The 19,776-nt window shown below is 51.2% G+C and overlaps 1 protein-coding gene across 1 annotated transcript in view; it reads right to left on the reverse strand.

Annotated features, from left to right (window-relative positions):
• Nucleotides 1–19,776, reverse strand: part of ETFB (electron transfer flavoprotein subunit beta) — an 85,789-nt gene that overhangs the window by 34,623 nt on the left and 31,390 nt on the right. Inside the window, exon 4 of the mRNA XM_033914527.1 lies at nucleotides 5,480–5,542. Coding sequence (XP_033770418.1) covers nucleotides 5,480–5,542 — 63 coding nt within the window. The remainder of the gene's footprint in view (nucleotides 1–5,479; nucleotides 5,543–19,776) is intronic.

Below are 19,776 nucleotides of genomic sequence, written 5' to 3' on the forward strand. Positions count from 1 at the left end.
GTGGCAGCCTTGCAAATTTCCTCGATTGGTGTTGATCTGAGGAATGCTACTGAGGTTGCCATTGCTCTGACCTTATGGGCTGTGACCTTACAAGGAAGTGATAATCCAGCCTGGGCATAGCAGAAAGAGATACAAGCCGCCATCCAATTAGAGATGGTGCGCTTTGATACGGGTCTTCCCAACTTGTTAGGATCGAAGGAGACAAAAAGTTGAGGAGTGGTTCTGTGTGGCTTGGTGCGATCCAGGTAGAAAGCCAAGGCACGTTTACAGTCTAGAGTGTGAAGGGCCGATTCTCCGTGGTGAGAATGAGGCTTAGGGAAGAATACTGGAAGTACAATGGATTGGTTGAGATGAAATTCGGAGACCACCTTAGGCAGGAATTTCGGGTGAGTGCGGAGGACCACCTTGTCATGGTGGAATACTGTGAATGGTGGATCCGCCATCAATGCCTGGAGTTCGCTGACTCTGCGAGCGGACGTAAGGGCTACAAGGAAAAGCACTTTCCAGGTGAGATACTTCAGAGGGGCCCTGTTGAGTGGTTCAAACGGGGGCTTCATGAGATGGGAAAGGACTACATTGAGGTCCCAAACTACTGGGGGTGGTTTGAGAGGAGGGTTAACATGGAAGAGTCCTTTCATAAATCTGGCGACCACCGGATGGGCCGAGAGGGGTTTCCCTTGTAGGGGCTGGTGGAACGCCGCAATAGCGCTCAGGTGGACTCGTATGGATGTGGACTTGAGCCCAGATTGAGATAGGTGTAGGAGATAGTCCAGCACGGAGGATAAGGAAGCTCGCTGAGGTTCCTTTGACTTAGAAACACACCATGAGGAGAATCTGGTCCATTTCTGGGAGTAGCATTGTCGAGTGGCGGGCTTCCTGGAAGCTTCCAAGACCTCCCTCACTTCTTGTGAGAATTGGTGAGGGGTTACGTTGAGAGGAACCAAGCTGTCAGGTGGAGAGACTGCAGGTTGGGATGAAGTAGTGATCCTTGATGTTGAGTAAGTAGTGAAGGAAACACTGGAAGTGGTACTGGTTCCCTGCTGCTGAGTTGAAGTAGGAGGGAGAACCAAGGTTGTCTGGGCCACCGAGGAGCTATTAGAATCATGGTGGCCCGTTCGAGTTTCAGCTTGACCAGAGTCTTCTGGATCAGCGGGAATGGTGGGAACGCATATAGAAATCGTTTCCCCCAGTTCAGTAGAAAAGCATCTGCCTCGAGGCGATGAGGAGTGTAGATCCTGGAGCAAAACTGAGGCAGTTTGGCGTTGTGGGGAGCCGCAAAGAGGTCTATCTGAGGCGTCCCCCATTGCGTGAAGATTTGGTGAAGGGGGCTGGAATGGAGAGTCCATTCGTGCGGTTGTAGCAGACGGCTTAGTTTGTCTGCTAAGACGTTGTTCTCCCCCTGGATGTATACTGCTCTGAGTAGGGTGTTGTGGCGCACCGCCCAGTCCCAGACTCGTAGAGCTTCCTGGCAAAGGAGGGCCGAGCCCGTGCCTCCTTGCTTGTTGATATAATACATGGCGGCCTGATTGTCTGTGCGAATGAGGATTACCATGTCGTGGAGTAGGTGTTGGAAAGCTTGGAGCGCATTGAAGATGGCTCTGAGTTCCAGTAGATTGATTTGGTGTAGTCTTTCCGCACTGGTCCAGAATCCTTGGGTGCGGAGACCCTCCAGGTGGGCCCCCCATGCGTAGTTCGACGAATCGGTTGTGAGAACTTTCTGATGGGGGGGAGAGTGCATCAGCAAACCTCTGGATAGATTCGAAGAGGTCATCCACCAAAGTAGAGACTGCCGAAGAGCAGGTGTGACTAAGATGCGTTTGGATAGTGGATCGGACGTTTGATTCCACTGTGATGCCAGGGTCCACTGGGGGATCCTGAGGTGGAGTCTGGCAAAGGGTGTCACATGTACTGTGGAGGCCATATGGCCCAGGAGCACCATCAGTTGTCTCGCCGGTAGGGTTTGGCGAGTAGACACCGACTGGCAGAGATGAAGAAGAGACTCCATGCGTTGCCGAGGCAGGAATGCTCGGAGTCGGGTGGTGTCCAGGACCGCTCCGATGAAGGGGAGGGACTGGGTGGGTTGTAGATGAGACTTGGAGAAGTTGATCTCGAAGCCCAAATTCTGGAGGAAGTAGGTTGTAGCCAAGGTCGCCGAAGTGACCTCTGGGGCTGACGGGGCCTTGATGAGCCAGTCGTCGAGGTATGGGAACACCTGTAGACCCCTGTCCCGGAGTGCTGCGGCCACTACCACCAGGCACTTTGTGAAGACTCTGGGGGATGAAGATAGGCCACTCGATACTGTAGGTGCAGATTTCCCACCCGAAATCTGAGGAACTTTCGGGAGGCCGGGTGAATGGGGATGTGAGTGTAGGCCTCCTTGAGATCCAGGGAGCATAACCAGTCGTTCTGCTCGAGGAGGGGGTATAGAGAAGCCAAAGTCAACATGCGAAACTTCTCTTTGACCAGGAACTTGTTGAGGGCCCGAAGGTCTAAAATGGGTCGCAGGTCGCCCGTTTTCTTCGGGACGAGGAAGTACCGGGAGTAAAACCCTTGGTTCAATTGGTCTGACGGGACCGGCTCGACAGCCCGAAGCTGAAGTAAGGTTTGGACTTCCTGAAGAAGAAGGGCGGTCTGCGTCGAGCTTGAAGGATACTCTCTTGGAGGATGGTCCGGGGGGACCCGGTGGAATTGAAGAGAGTATCCTTCTCTTATGATGGTGAGGACCCATAGGTCCGTGGTTATGGCCTCCCATCGATGGTAAAAAAGATGGAGGCGGCCCCCTATGGGAGAGGCCGAGGTTATGCTCCCGGGAGGGGCGTCAAAAGGGCTGGGGAGCCTTAGGTACAGCCGGTGGCTGAGGTTTTTGCTGAGACTTCTGGGGAGGTTGTCTCTTCGCAGGCTGTCTCGCAGCAGGCGTTTGTCTGGGCATGTAACGCCGCTGGTAAATCAGGGGTGGCCTGGAAGGTCGAGACTGTTGAGGTTTGGGTTTGGGCCGCAGGATGGATTGAAAGGATTTTTCATGATCCGACAGCTTCTTGGTAACAGTTTCGATAGACTCATCGAACAGGTCAGCTCCAGCACATGGTACGTTGGCGAGTCTGTCCTGTAGGTTGGGATCCATATCGATAGTACGGAGCCATGCCAGGCGACGCATAGCTACCGCGCTTGCGGCGGCGCGTGCCGAGAGTTCGAATGCATCGAAGGAGGATTGCATCAGCTGGAGGCGTAATTGGGAGAGGGAGGCTACCACTTCCTCGAACTCGAATCGAGCTTGGTTGTCTATGAACGGAGTGAACTTGCGGAGCACCGGCAAGAAGAACTCCAGATAGGAAGAGAAAAAGAAGTTGTAGTTTAGCACCCGTGACGCCATCATGGAGTTTTGGTAGAATTTTCTACCAAATTTGTCCATCGTTCTCCCCTCTCGGCCCGGCGGTACAGAGGCGTAGACCTGGGAGGGATGAGAGCGTTTAAGGGAGGACTCGACCAGTAGGGATTGGTGGGAGAGTTGAGGGCCCTCGAACCCTTTATGGTGCACGATGCGGTATCGAGCATCGAGTTTGCTGGGGATCGCCGGTATGGAATACGGTGTTTCGAAGCACTGCATGAAGGTCTAGTCCAGTAATTTATGCAAGGGGAGCCGAAGCGACTCCGTTGGAGGGTTAGGTAGATGCATGGTGTCCAGATACTCCTTGGAGTATCGGGAGCCCGTGTCAAGGGTCACATCCAGATCATCCGCCATTTGTCGGAGGAATGATGAGAAGGACAATTGTTCCGCCAGCGTCGGTCTGTGGGACGGGCTGGAGGAGGAGGAGGCCTCCAGGTCCGTGGACATCGGGGAGTGACAAGGAGAATCGGGCACCGGTGTCTCCTCGTACTCCGGGCCCCTCGGGGGGGGACACCTCTGATGAGGAGTATCCCTTACGTTGCAGTTTTTTCTGCGGTGACACCTCCGAATGGCGTGAGGAGTGCCAGGATGAGTGTCTCGATCGGTGCCCGTCTCGGTGGCGGGACGGGGATCGGGATCGTCTGTGCATCGCATGGTCTCCCGAGGCCCCCAAGTGGATAGGGCTGGAAGCAGTGGATCGCAACTGGGTTTGCGATGCGGGTTCTTGCGATGCTACCCAAGTCTGGTAAGGAGTACGGAAGAACTCTTCCTGACTATGCCCAGGGCTTCGAGTATCGATCGGAGGTCTGGTCCCATGTTGGCGCGGAGGCGTAATGGGTTCTAATGGCGGCATATCGGTAAGCGAGGCTTGCCGCGCGGGCATCGCCGCCCTCCCCCGTTCGTCCTCGACGGTTGTCGAGGTCGAACGGTGTGGGGGAGGGGGAGGGGGCGGACCGCCCCTTTGGACCGGTACCGGGAGGTCACCCTGTATGGCAGCGATGAGCCCGGGTCCGATGGTCTGCATGAGCTCAACGAATTGAGCTTCCAGCACGGACCGTAGCGAAGCCGATAAGGAGGGATCCGCACCGAAAGGGGGTCCTCCTGCACGGACATCGCGCTCCTTCGAGGCCGAGTGCTTCTGCTTAGTAGCTTTCGGCACTTTGATGACCATTGGTGGCACTGTGGAAGGAAGAGGTACCTGAACCGAGGAGACCGGGGCAGGCACCGACGTCGAGCTCGTGGATGGTGTCGGGGTGAGCGATGCCGGTTTCACCACACTCGATGCAGGAGGGGTCGATGCCGGTTTCGCCCGAACCGGGGAGGTATCAGATGAAGTGGAGGCTGAGGGATCCTTAGCTGCGTCCATCTTGAACATCGATTCCCACAATAGGCAACGCCGCTTGAATGAGCGTGCCGTAAGGGTAGAGCAAGGCCTGCACGATTTCGGGATGTGGTCAGGGCCCAAACACTGCAAACAGCGCCAGTGAGGGTCCGTGAGTGAAATCGCGCGTTGGCACTTGCTGCACTTTTTAAACCCGGTGATTGGCCGGGACATAGGCCGGAAAATCTCCGCCGCGAGGTCGAAGCCAGTGGGCCTGAGCCACGTGGCCGGCCCGTTCGACCCGCCGGAGGAAATAATCTTCTTTTTTTTTTTTTTTTTTTTACTGAAAAAGAAAAGAACTGTTAACTGTAATTAAAAGAAAGCGAAAACGCGGACAAGGAAGGCAAATTTAACTGAATTCAGCTAGCGCATGAAGAAGTTGAACTTCTCAGCTCCGCGGAAAAGAAAGAACTGAGGAGACACGCCCGGATCTCCGGGTAGGAAGGCACCGGCGCATGCGCGGTGCGGGCATCTAGAAACTTTAAGTTTCTACAAGCAACACGTGCTTGTGAGACGTCCGTACCGGGGCTCTGTCTGATGACATCACCCACTAGTGAGAATACCTGCCTGCTTGTCCTGGGATAACTAGTGATACTGGCAGTTTCACTAAATTAAATATTTCTGTGTCAAGAGAGAAGCAAAGGCAAACCAGAACAGGGAACTCTGAAGTAGAGGTGCAGTACAGGGGTGGGGAAAAAAGAGCAGCAGTTTACCTGAGGCCAGTCAAGCTGAGCCGCGGTCATCTGTCCAGTCTGGTTACAGTCATCATCAATAGCCTGCAACAACAGCAGTGCAAGACAAGTTTCACACCAACTCCCAGCACAAAAGAGTGAGAAATGAGAGCTGTATGCAGAGCATGGGAAGCCACAGCAGGTCAGTTCCAGTACAAAGAGCTTCCATTTTATCTGCAGGGCATTACCTGAGCAAAGACTAACCCCCCTAATGCTAGAAAGCTGCATATCCAAATTTGCAACTAGCATGCAAATTTGCACACACAAGTGAAAAAATAAAAGCAGTTGTGCACACAATTTAATATATTAAAAAAAAACCCAAACAAACAAACCTTTCATTGCTTCTAAATCAGGAATTCAACCCAGTCCTCAGGACATACCCAGCCAGTCAGGTTTTCAAGATGCCCACAATGAATATACATGAGATAGATTTCTGTACAATACTCGTACAGGCAGTGTATGCTAATTTATCTCATGTATATTCATTGTGGGTATCCTGAAATCCTGAGTAGATTGGTGTGCCCAAGGACTGGTTTAAGAACCCCTGCTCTAAAGGGTACTCATATGTAGATGTCGGAAAGAGAGAGAAAATAGGTTCCCAGGACCAAGAAAATTAACATCCAACATACGACAATATTCTGAACATTATAAGAATTTAAATCAACTTCACACTTACTGGCAGCTCAACAAGACAAAAATTATGAATGTCCAAGAAAACCCTGAAGTCCAACACAAATTCAAATTTTACTTAAAATACTACTATTTATAAATTCTATAGAGCTACCAGACATATGCAGTGCTGCACATTAAACATGCAAGAGATAGTCCCTGCTCAAAAGAGCTTACAGTCTAATTATGACATACACATCAGACAAACATAGAAACTTGATGGCAGATAAAGGCCAAATGGCCCATCTAGTCTGCCCATCCGCAGTAATCATTATCTCTTTCTCTCTCTGAGAGATCCCACATGCCTATTTCAGGTCCTTTTGAATTCAGACAGTCTGTCTCCACCACCTCTTCTGGGAGACTGTTCCATGCATCTACCACCCTTTCTGTAAAAAAGTATTTCCTTTGATTACTCTGGAGCCTATCACCTTTTAACTTCATCCTTTGCCCTCTCATTGCAGAGTTACCGTTCAAATGAAAGAGACTCAACTCATGCGCATTTCCATTACATAGGTATTTAAACATCTCTATCATATCGCCCTTCTCCCTCCTTTCCTCCAAAATATACTGATTGAGATCTTTAAGTCTGTCCCCATACGCCTTATGATGAAGACCGCATACCATTTTAGTAGCCTTCCTCTGGACCGACTCCATCCTTTTTATATCTTTTTGAAGGTGCGGCCTCCAGAATTGTACACAATATTCTAAATGAGGTCTCACCAAAGTCTTATACAGGGGCATCAATACCTCCTTTTTCCTACTAGCCATACCAGCAACCTTCTAGCTTTCGCCGTCACCTTTTCAACCTGTTTGGCCACCTTAAGATCATCACATACAATCACATCCAAGTCCCGCTCTTCTGTCGTGCACATAAGCTCTTCACTCCCTAATCTGTACCGTTCCCTCGGTTTCTTGCAGCCAAAATGCATGACCTTGCATTTCTTAGCATTGAATTTTAGCTGTCAAATTTCAGACCATTCGGCTTGTCTACTCTATTGTAGATTTTGGTATCATCCGCAAAGAGGCAAATCTTACCCGACAACCCTTCAGCAATATCGTTTATAAAAATGTTAAAAAGAACAGGCCCAAGAATAGAACCTTGAGGCACACCATTGGTTAACATCCCTTTCCTCAGAGCGATCTCCATTGATCACTACCCTCTGTCGCCTTCCACTCAACCAGTTGTTGACCCAGCCCGAGGACAAAAATGGTGAATCCATACATGCTGCTCATTTAGGGAAATACAAAAGGGATGAAGAGAGAGAAAGGGTAGAGGACTAGAGAAAATGACAAACAAATATGGTGATTTACAAGTTGGTAGGGTTAGGACTTAAATGCAGCTTCGAAAAAGTTAGCTTTCAGCTTGTATTTGAATATTATCAGAGATGGAGCCTGATGTACCGAAGTCAGGCAAGTTTTTCCAGGCATACAGTGTGGCAAGACAGAAAGGTTGGAGTCAGGAGTTTGCAGTAGAGGAGAAGGGTATAGACAAGAGAGATTTGCCTGACGAGTGGAGCTCCTGGGTCAGAGTATAGGGAAAAATAAGAGGAGAGATATATTAAGGAGCTGTAGAGTGAATACACTTGTAGGTCAGTAAGAGGAATTTGACCTGTATGCGAAAGAGGATAGGGATACAATGAAGCTATTTGTGGAGAGGGGTACATAAGCATAACAACTCTGGCGGAACACAAAGCGTGCAGCAGAATTTTGAACAGATTGAAAAGGAGAGGGATGGCTTAGCGGAAGACCTGCAAGAAGCAAGTTGCAGTAATCAAGGTGAGAGGTGACAAGAGCATGGATGAGGGCCTTGGCAGCATGCTAAGAAAGGAAAGCCCAGATTTAACAATGTTATATAGAAAGAAGCAACAAATTTTGACTGTTTGTTGGATATATGAGGAGAAGAAAATAGATGAATTAAAGATGACCCCAAGGTTGTGAGCCAATGAGAGCATTATCCATCAAATTAGAGAATGGGGAGGGGAGGGGGGAGAAGGGAAGGAGAAATTAGGTTCTTACCTGCTAATTTACTTTCTTTTAGCTTCTCCAGACCAGTAGAGGTTAACTTTACGATTGGGTATATATCTAATCATGACCAGCAGGTGGAGACTGAAAACAAAACTTTGGGACAGTATATCCTAGCCCCTCCTCTCTATTTCCCTCAGTCTGCCGAATAGCCAAGCAGAACCAAGAACTGGAAAACAACAGAGAGAAAAAACAATACTCCGAAAGGAGTAACAAATAACAAACCCAAAATGCTGTTGGAAAATGCAGAGGAGAAATTCCCGAAGGAAGAATGTCCCCACAGCTCGCCAGCTAAGCCAGCCGAGCCACAGCCGCTGTTCTTCAATTCTCCCCGGCCCTAGAAAAATACTAGAACCCGCAGCAAAAACCAAAAACTGCCCGCGCAACAGCCCCAACAACAACAACAACAGACAGGGTGGGGACCTCTACTGGTCTGGAGAAGCTAAAAGAAAGTAAATTAGCAGGTAAGAACCTAATTTCTCCTTCTTTAGCACTCTCCAGACCAGTAGAGGTTAACTTTACGATTGGGACGTACCAAAGCAGTCCCTCTCACGGGCGGGACCCCCGAAGGGCCGATACCAGTACACGTTCACCGAACACCGCGTCCCGACGCGCCTGAACATCTACCCGATAATGCCGAACAAATGAATGCAAGGAGGACCAAACCGCAGCCTTACAAATATCCACCGGAGGCACAAGCGACGACTCAGCCCAAGAAGCCGCCTGACCCCTAGTGGAATGAGCCTTGAGAAACTCCGGAACCGGCTTCTGACTCAGAAGATAAGCGGAAGCAATCATCTCCTTGATCCAGCGCGCAATAGTAGCCTTAGAAGCGCCAGCCCCCCGACGAGGACCCGCCAGAAGCACAAAGAGATGATCGGAGCTCCGAAACTCCCGGGTCCGCTGCACATAAGCATGGAGGACCCGACCGACATCCAACTTGCGCAGCTGTCGTTGCTCAGAAGAACCCTCCCGACTACCCAAGACCGGGAGGACCACCGATTGATTGACATGAAAAGGAGAAACTACCTTCGGCAGAAAGGAAGGAACAGGCCGCAAAACAACCCGCTCCTTCGAAAACTCCAGGAAGGGAGCCCTACAAGAGAAAGCCTGTAGCTCCGACACCCGTCTAGCGGAAGTAATGGCCACCAAAAAGACCGACTTCAGCGTAAGGTCCTTCAACGAACAGCCATCCAACGGCTCGAAAGGAGGGCGCACTAGAACAGAGAGAACTAGATTGAGATCCCAAGAGGGAATCGAGGGCCTTATGGGAGGCCTGAGCAACTTGGCCGCCCTAAGAAAGCGAATCACATCAGGAATGGCTGACAAACGCTGACCTGTCACCAGCCCCCGAAAAGCCGACAGGGCCGCCAGATGGACCCGAAGAGAAGACCAGGCTAGGCCCCTATCCAGGCCATCCTGCAAAAACTCTAGAATGTTAGGCAGAGAAGCGCGAAAGGAGACCACTCCCCGCGCTCGGCACCATTCCTCAAAAAGACGCCAAACCCGTACATAAGCCCAAGAGGTAGAAAGCCTCCGGGACCCCAAAAGCGTAGAGATCACCTTGTCGGAATATCCCTTCTTACTCAGGCGGCCCCTTTCAAGAGCCAAGCCGTAAGACAAAAGGGAGACGGGTCGAACATGGGAATGGGACCCTGCATCAGAAGATCGCACCCGAGAGGCAGAGGAAGAGGATCCGCCACCAGATGCCTCACCAGATCCGCATACCACGGACGACGAGGCCAATCCGGAGCCACCAAAACCACCAGCCCCGGATGGCGAACAACGCGAAGCAGTACTCTGCCCACTAATGGCCAAGGAGGGAACACATACAACAGCCCCTCCGTTGGCCACGGTTGGACCAGAGCATCCAGACCCTCGGCCAGACCGTCCCTGCGACGACTGAAGAAGCGGGGTACTTTGGCGTTGCCACTCGTAGCCATCAGATCCATCAGGGGCTGCCCCCAAGCACGCACTAGCAACTGAAACGCCTCGGCGCCGAGACACCACTCTCCCGGATCCAAGAAGTGACGACTGAGGAAGTCCGCCTGAACGTTTTCTACCCCGGCAATGTGAGAGGCCGAGAGGTCCAGAAGATGCGACTCCGCCCAAACCATGAGCCGAGCCGCCTCCTGCGCCACCAGAGTGCTCTTGGTGCCCCCCTGACGATTGACATAAGCCACCGCCGTGGCATTGTCCGACAGGACTCTGACCGACTTGCCCAACAAAAGGGAGTGGAAAGCCAACAGCGCCAGCCGGACCGCCCTGGTCTCCAACACGTTGATCGACCAGGAGGCCTCCTCCGTGGACCAGGTTCCCTGAGCTGAGTGACCCAGGCACTGGGCCCCCCAACCCAGGAGACTCGCATCCGTAAGGAGCACCGTCCACTGCGGAAGATCCAGACCCACCCCCTGAACTAGGTGAGGGGTCCGGAGCCACCAACGCAGACTGCAGCGCGCCAAGCCTCGCAGAGGAACCGGAACATCCATCCCGTGCCTCTGGGGAGACCACCTCCGGAGCAGAGCATACTGGAGAGGACGCATGTGGGCCCGCGCCCACCTCACCACGTCCAGGGACGCCGCCATCGACCCCAGGACCTGGAGGAAATCTCGTGCCCGAGGACACCGGGACGCCAAAAGCAGGCGAATCTGAGACTGTAATTTGCTCACCCGGGCCTCTGGGAGGAAGACCTTCCCCAAGGAGGTGTCGAACAGCACCCCGAGGTACTCCAGACGCTGAGCCGGAATCAACCGACTCTTGGAAAGGTTGACCACCCAGCCCAGCGACCGGAGAAACTCCACCACCCGAGCCGTAACCCGGGAGCTTTCCTGCAACGACTTGGCCCGAATCAACCAGTCGTCCAGGTAGGGATGTACCAGGATGCCCTCCGACCGCAAGGCTGCCGCGACGACCACCAACACCTTGGTGAACGTCCGGGGAGCCGTGGCCAGCCCAAAGGGAAGCGCACAGAACTGATAGTGCCGACCCAAGATCGCAAAGCGCAGGAAACGCTGGTGAGAGGCCCGAATAGGAACATGCAAGTAGGCCTCCGTCAGATCGAGAGAAGTGAGAAACTCCCCCGGCTGAACCGCCAGAATGACCGACCGCAGCGTTTCCATACGGAAAGAGGGAACCTTGAGAGCCCTGTTGACCCCTTTCAAATCGAGGATGGGCCGAAAAGTCCCCTCCTTCTTGGGCACCACAAAGTAAATGGAGTACCTGCCCGTGCCCCACTCCGGGGGGGGCACCGGAACTACTGCCCTGAGATCTAGCAAGCGCTGAAGGGTCTGGCGAACCGCCAGCGTCTTCCCAGGAGTCTGACATGGAGAAGCGAGGAAAAAATCCGGCAGAGAGCGGGCGAACTCCAGGGCATAACCGTCTCGCACCACCTCCAGGACCCACTGATCGGACGTGATCTCGGCCCATTTGGGAAAAAAGTCGCGCAGCCGGGCCCCCACCGGAACCAAGGGGGGCGCCGGCAAGGCGTCATTGTGCAGGACGGGAAGCGGGGGAACCGGCGGAGGGATTCCCTGCCCCCCGACGGGCCCCCCGAAAGGGCTGCATGCGCTGGAAGAACCGACCCCGGGAAAACCCCGGAGACTGGAAAGAAGCAGCTCCACGCCCAGGGCGATACTTGCGAAATTCCCGCAAACGCCCCCGGGCCGCACCACCCCGAGACGCCGGGCGGGCACGGTCCTCCGGCAAACGGGGAACTTTCGAGTCCGACAGAGTCTGAATCAACTTATCCAAGTCCTCTCCAAATAAAAACGACCCCCGAAAGGGAAATTTAGTAAGCTTAGCTTTGGACGCAGCATCCGCCGCCCAAGCGCGCAGCCACAACACACGCCGTGCGGCCACGCCAAAAGCCATGGACTTAGCCGAGATCCGCACCAAGTCATATAGAGCATCCGAGAGGAATGAGGCAGCCATCTCAATCTTCGCTACCTCCTGATCAACCAGAGACCAGTCGTCAGACTCTCGATCCAAGACCCGCTCCGCCCACCGAAACACGGCGCGAGCGACCAGTCCCCCACAAATAGCCGCCTGGACCCCAAAGGCAGAGACTTGAAAATTTTGCTTAAGGATGGTCTCCAATTTGCGCTCCTCCGAGTCCCGCAAGGCAGAACCGCCCTCAACAGGCACGGTATGCCGCTTGGAAATAGCCGAGACCACCGCGTCCACGACTGGCGAAGCTAACGTAGCCCGATCCCCTTCAGGAATGGGATACAGGCGAGCCATGCTGCGCGCCAGTCGAAACGGCGTCTCCGGCGTTTTCCACTGCTCAAGAATAATATCCCGAATATCCTGATGCATAGGAAAAGAGCGGGAAACGGAAAGGATCCCCCGAAACAGAGGGTCCCCCACACGCGGAGTCTCCGGCGGCGCGTCCTCAAAACGCAAAGCCGAAGAAACCTGTTGAATAAGGTCAGGCAGCTCATCTCTCTGAAAAAGGCGCACCACGGACGCCTCGTCACTGGAGAACGGGAAACCCGACAACCCGCCGCCAGCTTCCGTCCCCTCCAGAGGGTCCTGGAATTCCTCAGAAGGGTCCAGGTCCTCCTCCAGACCGACACGTTCCTCCGACCACAAATCCTCGTCCCACGACACCCGCGGACGCTTGGACAAGAGAGGCGGCGGAGGGGACGTCACGTCAGACGAGAGAGGCAAAGCCGCAGGGAGCGCGGAGGAAACCCCACCCCCCGAGACCCCCTGGGCGCAACCGGGACCCCCAGCCGCCTGAAAATAGGCTTTGCATAATGAAAAGAAAAATTCAGGAGAAAAATCCCCCGAGGGTCCCAAGGGACTCCCTGCCACAGCAGGGGACCCAGCAGAACCTTGCCCCTGCATAGTCAAAACAGGGGGAAGGTCACCTGAGGTGGAAGACAAAATGGAGGGGCCAGACAGAGAAGATGGCGGTTTTCCCGCCAAAAAAGCTCCCTCCATAGCCTGAAGCGGCTGAGAAACCTGAATAGTCTCAGCCGCTAAAGCAGGCAAGCCGGCATCAGCTGTCAAAAAATCAGCTGAGAGGGAAACCTTCGGGGAATCCCTCCGTGGGCGGTTGTGGAAGACCGGGCTTCCCCACTGCTCCAAGCCGACTCGCGAGGCACCATCGGCGGGGAGCTCTGGGCGCCTGCAGCCGCTGCCGACGGAGCTCCACCACCTCACCGACCCAAACCGCCGAGTTCAGGCCGGCCGCGAGTGCCTCGCGGCTGGACTAAAATTGTGGCCTACTCCCCCGGAGAAGGGCACAATTGCTCCATACGCGACCTAGCTATAAAAAAGTGCTGGTTACATGAAAAAATACAGTAAAATACAGTTTTCTTAAAGGGATACAACCCTCCAGACCAGCACTACCTCAGGATTTTTTTTTTTTTTTTTACAGAACAGACTCCACAGGCTCTCAAAGCAATATGCCTTGCTTGATTTAGGGGGCAAGGCTTACTGCTGAGGCTCCTCTAAAAAAATGTGGGGAGGTGGAGGAAGTGGGGGGAGGGACCCCGCTCGTGACCCGCCGGGTTTGACACCCCCGAGGTCGGACGAACCCCCAAACAGAGTCCGCCCAAGCTCCGTCCGGCTAAAAACAGGGACAATAAACCCCCTAAACAAATTCCAACAGCCCTACCAAGGGAGATGGGTACAGATCACTCAACACCTGCTGGAGACTGAAAGAAGACTGAGGGAAATAGAGAGGAGGGGCTAGGATATACTGTCCCAAAGTTTTGTTTTCAGTCTCCACCTGCTGGTCATGATTAGATATATACCCAATCGTAAAGTTAACCTCTACTGGTCTGGAGAGTGCTAAAGAAGAGGCAGGTTTAGGAGGAAAGATAAGGAGTTCAGTCTTGGCCATGTTTAATTTTAGAGGACGCTGATTCATCCAGGTAGCAATGTTAGCCAGGCAGGCTGAGATTCAGGCCTGGATTCCCATAAAAAGTTTGGACATTGAGAGGTAAATTTGCAAGTCATCAGCACAGAGATGGTACTGGAAATCATGGGAGGAGATTAGCACGCCAAAAGGAGGAAGCATAGATGGAGAAAAGAAGAGGTCTCGGGACAGCCCTGTGGTATGTTGACAAATAGTGGAAAGGCAGTGGAGGATGATCCTCCAGAGTACCCGCTAAAGTGCGACAGGAAAGATAGGAAGAAAACCATGAGATAACAGAGCCCTGGAATCTAAGTGAGGACAGCATAATCGATGAGTAGGCGGTGATCTACAGTGTTGAACACCATAGATAGATTAAAGAGGATAAGGGCAGAGTAGAGGACTTTGGATTTTGCCAGAAGCAGGTCCTTGGAGATTTTAGCAAGGGCAGTGTCCGTATAATAGAGAGGGCAAAAGTCCAATTGGAATGGGTCGAAAATAGCTCGAGACAAAAAAGTCAAGATAACGGCATGTTTGAAGGCGTAGGATGCAATAGTAGTACAGAGCGATAGGTTGAGGATATGACAGATAGTGGGAATGACGGTAGGAAAGATGGTGATTAACAGACAGGTGGGGATGGTATCAGAGGAGCAGGTATTGAGTTTGGAGAAGGAAAGAAGATGCGCAGTTTCCTCCTAGAATATTCGCAGATTAGCCTAACAAGAGCATCCAGGGGGCTTTACAGTACAAAGCACTACAGGACTAATCTGTTCAATAAATATCAAAGAAGTAAGCAAGAGAGAAACTGCTGTCCCAGTACTTCACTCAGGGCTCCAAAGCTAGCGTGCTTTTTACAATGAATATGAATGAGATAAACCTGCATATACAGGTCCCCAGTGCACTCTGGCTATCCTGACAACCTGATCTCTGCCTAATTTCCAATCCCCCCCTCTCCTTTCAGTAAAATTACTATTAATGATTGCATTGAATTTATTCTTCTATATGGTAGTGGAGTCTAGGGTCCACCAACAGCCCAAAGCTAAATAGAAAGTGGAAAAGCCCCAAAGACAATGTGTACTTGAGCCCACATGCACACACATCTCTAACAGATGAAGAGCAGACTAGGACATTTTCCCTCACTACTCAAACACTAATAAAATATGCAATTATACTACTCTGGGCAATTCTCGTCTTACAGGAAGGCGGACTACACAATTATAAATAAATATTCTGCAATCATCTCAGCAACATGAATACAAACTCCCTCTGTTAACAGATGATCCAAACTTTTAAAAACAAATTTTATATTATAGGTCTCAAACAGCACCCTACTGTGCAAATATTGCACCAGAACAAGCTAGAATGCTAAAGAACTCTGCAAACTAGCACAATGCCCAGCCTAGGTCACCCGCATGGAATACACACAGATCATTCTGAATCCAGTGAGAAGTGACCACAGACTAGAAAGAGAAACCTGCAGACAGAAGCTGACCTGGAAACCTCAGAAAGATAGACTCTGCCTGAAGAGAAATACATAAAAAGAAGAAAAATCAGACAGTGAGAAAGAGATAACATATAGGAAGCAGCAGCAGTAGCCATACTCAAACACTCACTTGTTCAAAAAGGGACAATTTATTAGAAATGGGCTATCATTTGGCAAGAATGTCATTCACCAATAAGTGTACACTGTTCAAAGGGGGGGGGGGGGTACCTAAATTTGTGTTACACACTTGTCATTACAGAACTCACACTTTTTAGAAGTCAGCATTTACACGCCAATATTTAGGCAGGTATAAATGTGCATGTGTAACTGATAGTACTGTAGAAAATGTGCATTAGAATAGTCAAACACCTATGAGCCACCCATGCCCCCTCCCACTTAACACCCCCTTTGCAGTTATCTAATAGACTATTTACTGTGTGACCACCTGGCAGCCTGGGACTGGAACTCAATAGCACTGCTAAGGGCTACACATGGGAAGTACACTGACGTGTGACCCGGCCTGGAGTCACCCTGAAGGATTGGATTGACAGGAGGAACTTTAGCAAAAAAAACAAAACAAAAAACCCACAACCTCAGTTGTATAATAGCATAACTTTTACTCTCAAAAATAAAGTCAATGCTGGCACAAGCACAATGGATAATGATCCTTGCCAGAAGAATCAAGCGAAAACAAAATATCAAGAGCAAAATCACAGTTCAAGTTTCTTTCTTTCCAACAAAGAAAAATAATGTTCATGAGCTCCTGCTCTCCTCAGAGCTTATTTACTCAATGAGCTCTTAGCCTGCTCTCAAGTAGGATATGATGCACACAAGAAAGTTCTCTGCACAAGGTAGGTGCAATGTTCACAATTCCTACACAGAAGCCTCCAACAGCCTTAGTAGCACTGCTGGGAAAATCAAGAGTGTCTTAGGTTTGCTTTACAAAACAGCTTTTCACACAGCTATCAAAATTCCCTCCCTGGGTGTTTGCAAACCTCACCCAATTAATAAACACTCTCAGCTTCAAAGTTTCACCATACAAAAAAAAATGCAGAGTTCAAAAGAAAGTCCAAACAAAAACTCACAGTGCAAACATGTCATTCCTGGCACCTGGTAGTTAACCCAACCTCCATTGGTTCAGGATTTTCAGCAAACTGTTCAGGCAAACTCCCTTGCAATTCCATGGGGGTTTCTTCATCCAATGCTTGCAGATTCGGTGAGGCACCAGCCTCAGTTACCTCCATGGGTGTACTGCTCTCACCTCATAGAAACATAGAAGATGACGGCAGAAAAGGGCTACAGCCCATCAAGTCTGCCCACTCTGCTTACCCACCCCCTGTCTATGCCCTAATGAACCAATTTCCTTATCTTGACCCTCGTAGGGATCCCACATGGGTATCCCATTTATTCTTAAAGTCTGGCAAGCTGTCTGCCTCGATCACCTGCACTGGAAGCTTGTTCCAATGATCAACCACTCTCTCTGTGAAGAGATACTTTCTGGTGTCGCCATGAAATTTTCCGCCCCTGAGTTTGAGCGGGTGCCCTCTTGTGGCCGAGGGTCCCTTGAGAAAGAAAATATCATCTTCCACTTCGACACGTCCCGTGAGGTACTTAAATGTTTCGATCATGTCTCCCCTCTCCCTATGTTCCTCAAGAGTGTAGAGCTGCAGGAAGAAGCAATCCCTCTCATTGAATGCGCTCAAAGAGCAAAGGGAGGCTGCTACTGCAGAAAATGTAGCAGTACAAAAAAAGCTGACCTGATCCATCTAGAAATAGCAGCCTTGGAAGCCGGCCTCCCCTTCTTGGCTGATTCATGAACACGAAGAGGTGGTCTGAGAAATGAGTCATTCATAACCTCCAGGTAACACAAGATAGCACTCTCGACATCCAGCACTTTCAAGACTTTGTCCTTCTTCTTAGAACCTGAGGGCTGGAAAGCTGTAAGGCAAATTTCCTGGTTGATGTGAAATGCCAAGACTACTTTCAGCAAGAAACAGGGAATGGTGCTCAAAGAGACCCAAGCTTCTGGGATATGTAGGTAAAGGCTTGCAGTTCAGAGACGTGCCTCGCAGAAATAATGGCAACCAGAAACATTGTCTCGATAGTCAAGTCCATTAGGGTGGTATCCTGTAAGGGCTCAAACAGAGCCATCGAGAGCCTTTCCAACACGATGTTCAGATTCCAGGATGGACAGGGCTGGTGAATCGAAGGCCGCAGCTGAAGAGCACCCTTGAAGTACCTGACAACATCCAGATGTGTAGAAAGAAAACCTCTGGCACCCTGGAACCTGAAATAGGAATTCCAGCCACTTGAATTTTCAAGGAGGAAACCGCAAGCCCCATATTCAGTACCTCCTGCAATGGACTCTGGAGTCTGCCTGCTGAGGAAGTCTGCCTGCACGTTTTGCACTCCGGCGACATGAGCTACAGTGATGGTCAGAAGATGAGTCTCTGCCCAACGAAATAGAGCTTTTGCCTCCTTACCTGTCGACATAAGCAATTGCTGTCATGTTGGAAAACACACTAACTACTTTGGTCAATAATGGGCTGAAACTGAATCAGCGTCACCGGATGGCCTGGAGTTCCAGCCTTTTGGACCAACGGTGCTGCGATAAGAACCAGCGCTCCTGCACTGGGTGATCCTGGCAGTGTGCTCCCCAGCCCAAGAGGCTGGCATCCATTGTCAGCGTGGTCCAAGAGTCAATCCTTAGAGGAATCCAGGAGGTAAGCAACTGAGGGCAAAGCTGCAGCAGGCATCTGTCATCCAGGGCACTCAAACATGCAGAGGGCCCCTCTGTGGAGAACTGCAAGAAATAAGAGTGCTACAGGGGGCACATATGCGCTATCACCCAAGGAACCACTTCCACCATGGCCGCCATCGAGCCTAGAACCTGTAGATAATCCCAGGCCGATGGGGACTGCTATGACAGGAGAGCTGAAATTTGGCTCCCAAGTTTCTGTCTGCGTGTCTCTGGGCGTTGGGGGCGGCATGGGGCGTTCGGCGCGCCGGTCTGTGCTGCGGACCGCGGATGCGGTTTTGCGAAAGGAGGTTGGTTGGTTATCATAAATAACCAAACTATGTATAGTTTCTATTTCCATCAGTCCGAGAAGCATTAAAATATAACATATAGGTAACCTGTTAGTATTGTTCTAATGTTAGCAACCTTCTTTTCAGTTTTCTTTTTTCCTCCCCCATTTTCCTTCTGACATTAGCCTTGTTCATTCATATAGCTTATTTTGGCCCCGTTATGACAATGCAGACATACTCTTGAATTTAATATAATTTTGTTATTATTTCTGCCTTTTGGTTTGCTTTTCTATTTTTCTTTTTCTTTTTTTCCCCCTTATATCAGATTTCCTTGGTAAAGCACAGTTACTTACCGTAACAGGTGTTATCCAGGGACAGCAGGCAGATATTCTTAACATATGGGTGACGTCACCGACGGAGCCCCGGTACGGACACTTTTAACTAGAAAGTTCTAGTTGGCCGCACCGCGCATGCGCGGGTGCCTTCCCGCTCGACGGAGGAGAGCGTGGTCCCCAGTTAAGATAAGCCAGCTAAGAAGCCAACCCGGGGAGGAGGGCGGGTCCTAAGAATATCTGCCTGCTGTCCCTGGATAACACCTGTTACGGTAAGTAACTGTGCTTTATCCCAGGACAAGCAGGCAGCATATTCTTAACGTATGGGTGACCTCCAAGCTAACAGAGAGGGAGGAGGAATGGTTGGCCATTAGGAAAATAAATTTTGTAACACAGACTGGTCGAAGTGTCCATCCCGTCTGGAGAAGGCATCCAGACAGTAGTGAGTAATGAACGTGTGAACTGAGGACCAAGTGGCAGCCTTGCAGATTTCCTCGATGGGCGTGGAACGGAGGAAAGCCACAGAAGCAGCCATAGCTCTGACCCTGTGGGCCGTGACAGCACCTTCCAGTGAGAGACCGGCCCGAGCATAACAGAACGCAATGCAGGCAGCAAGCCAGTTTGAAAGCGTCCGTTTAGAGACAGGGCGCCCTAGACGGTTAGGGTCAAAGGACAAAAAGAGCTGAGGTGACGAGCGGTGAGCCCTGGTACGGTCAAGGTAGTATGCAAGGGCATGCTTACAGTCTAGCGTGTGTAACGCCTGTTCCCCAGGATGAGCATGGGGCTTAGGGAAAAAGACCGGCAATACAATGGACTGGTTGAGGTGGAAGTCCGAGACCACCTTGGGAAGGAATTTAGGATGGGTACGCAGAACCACCTTGTC

Source organism: Geotrypetes seraphini, chromosome 11, assembly GCF_902459505.1.
Source record: "Geotrypetes seraphini chromosome 11, aGeoSer1.1, whole genome shotgun sequence".
NCBI lineage: Eukaryota > Metazoa > Chordata > Amphibia > Gymnophiona > Dermophiidae > Geotrypetes > Geotrypetes seraphini.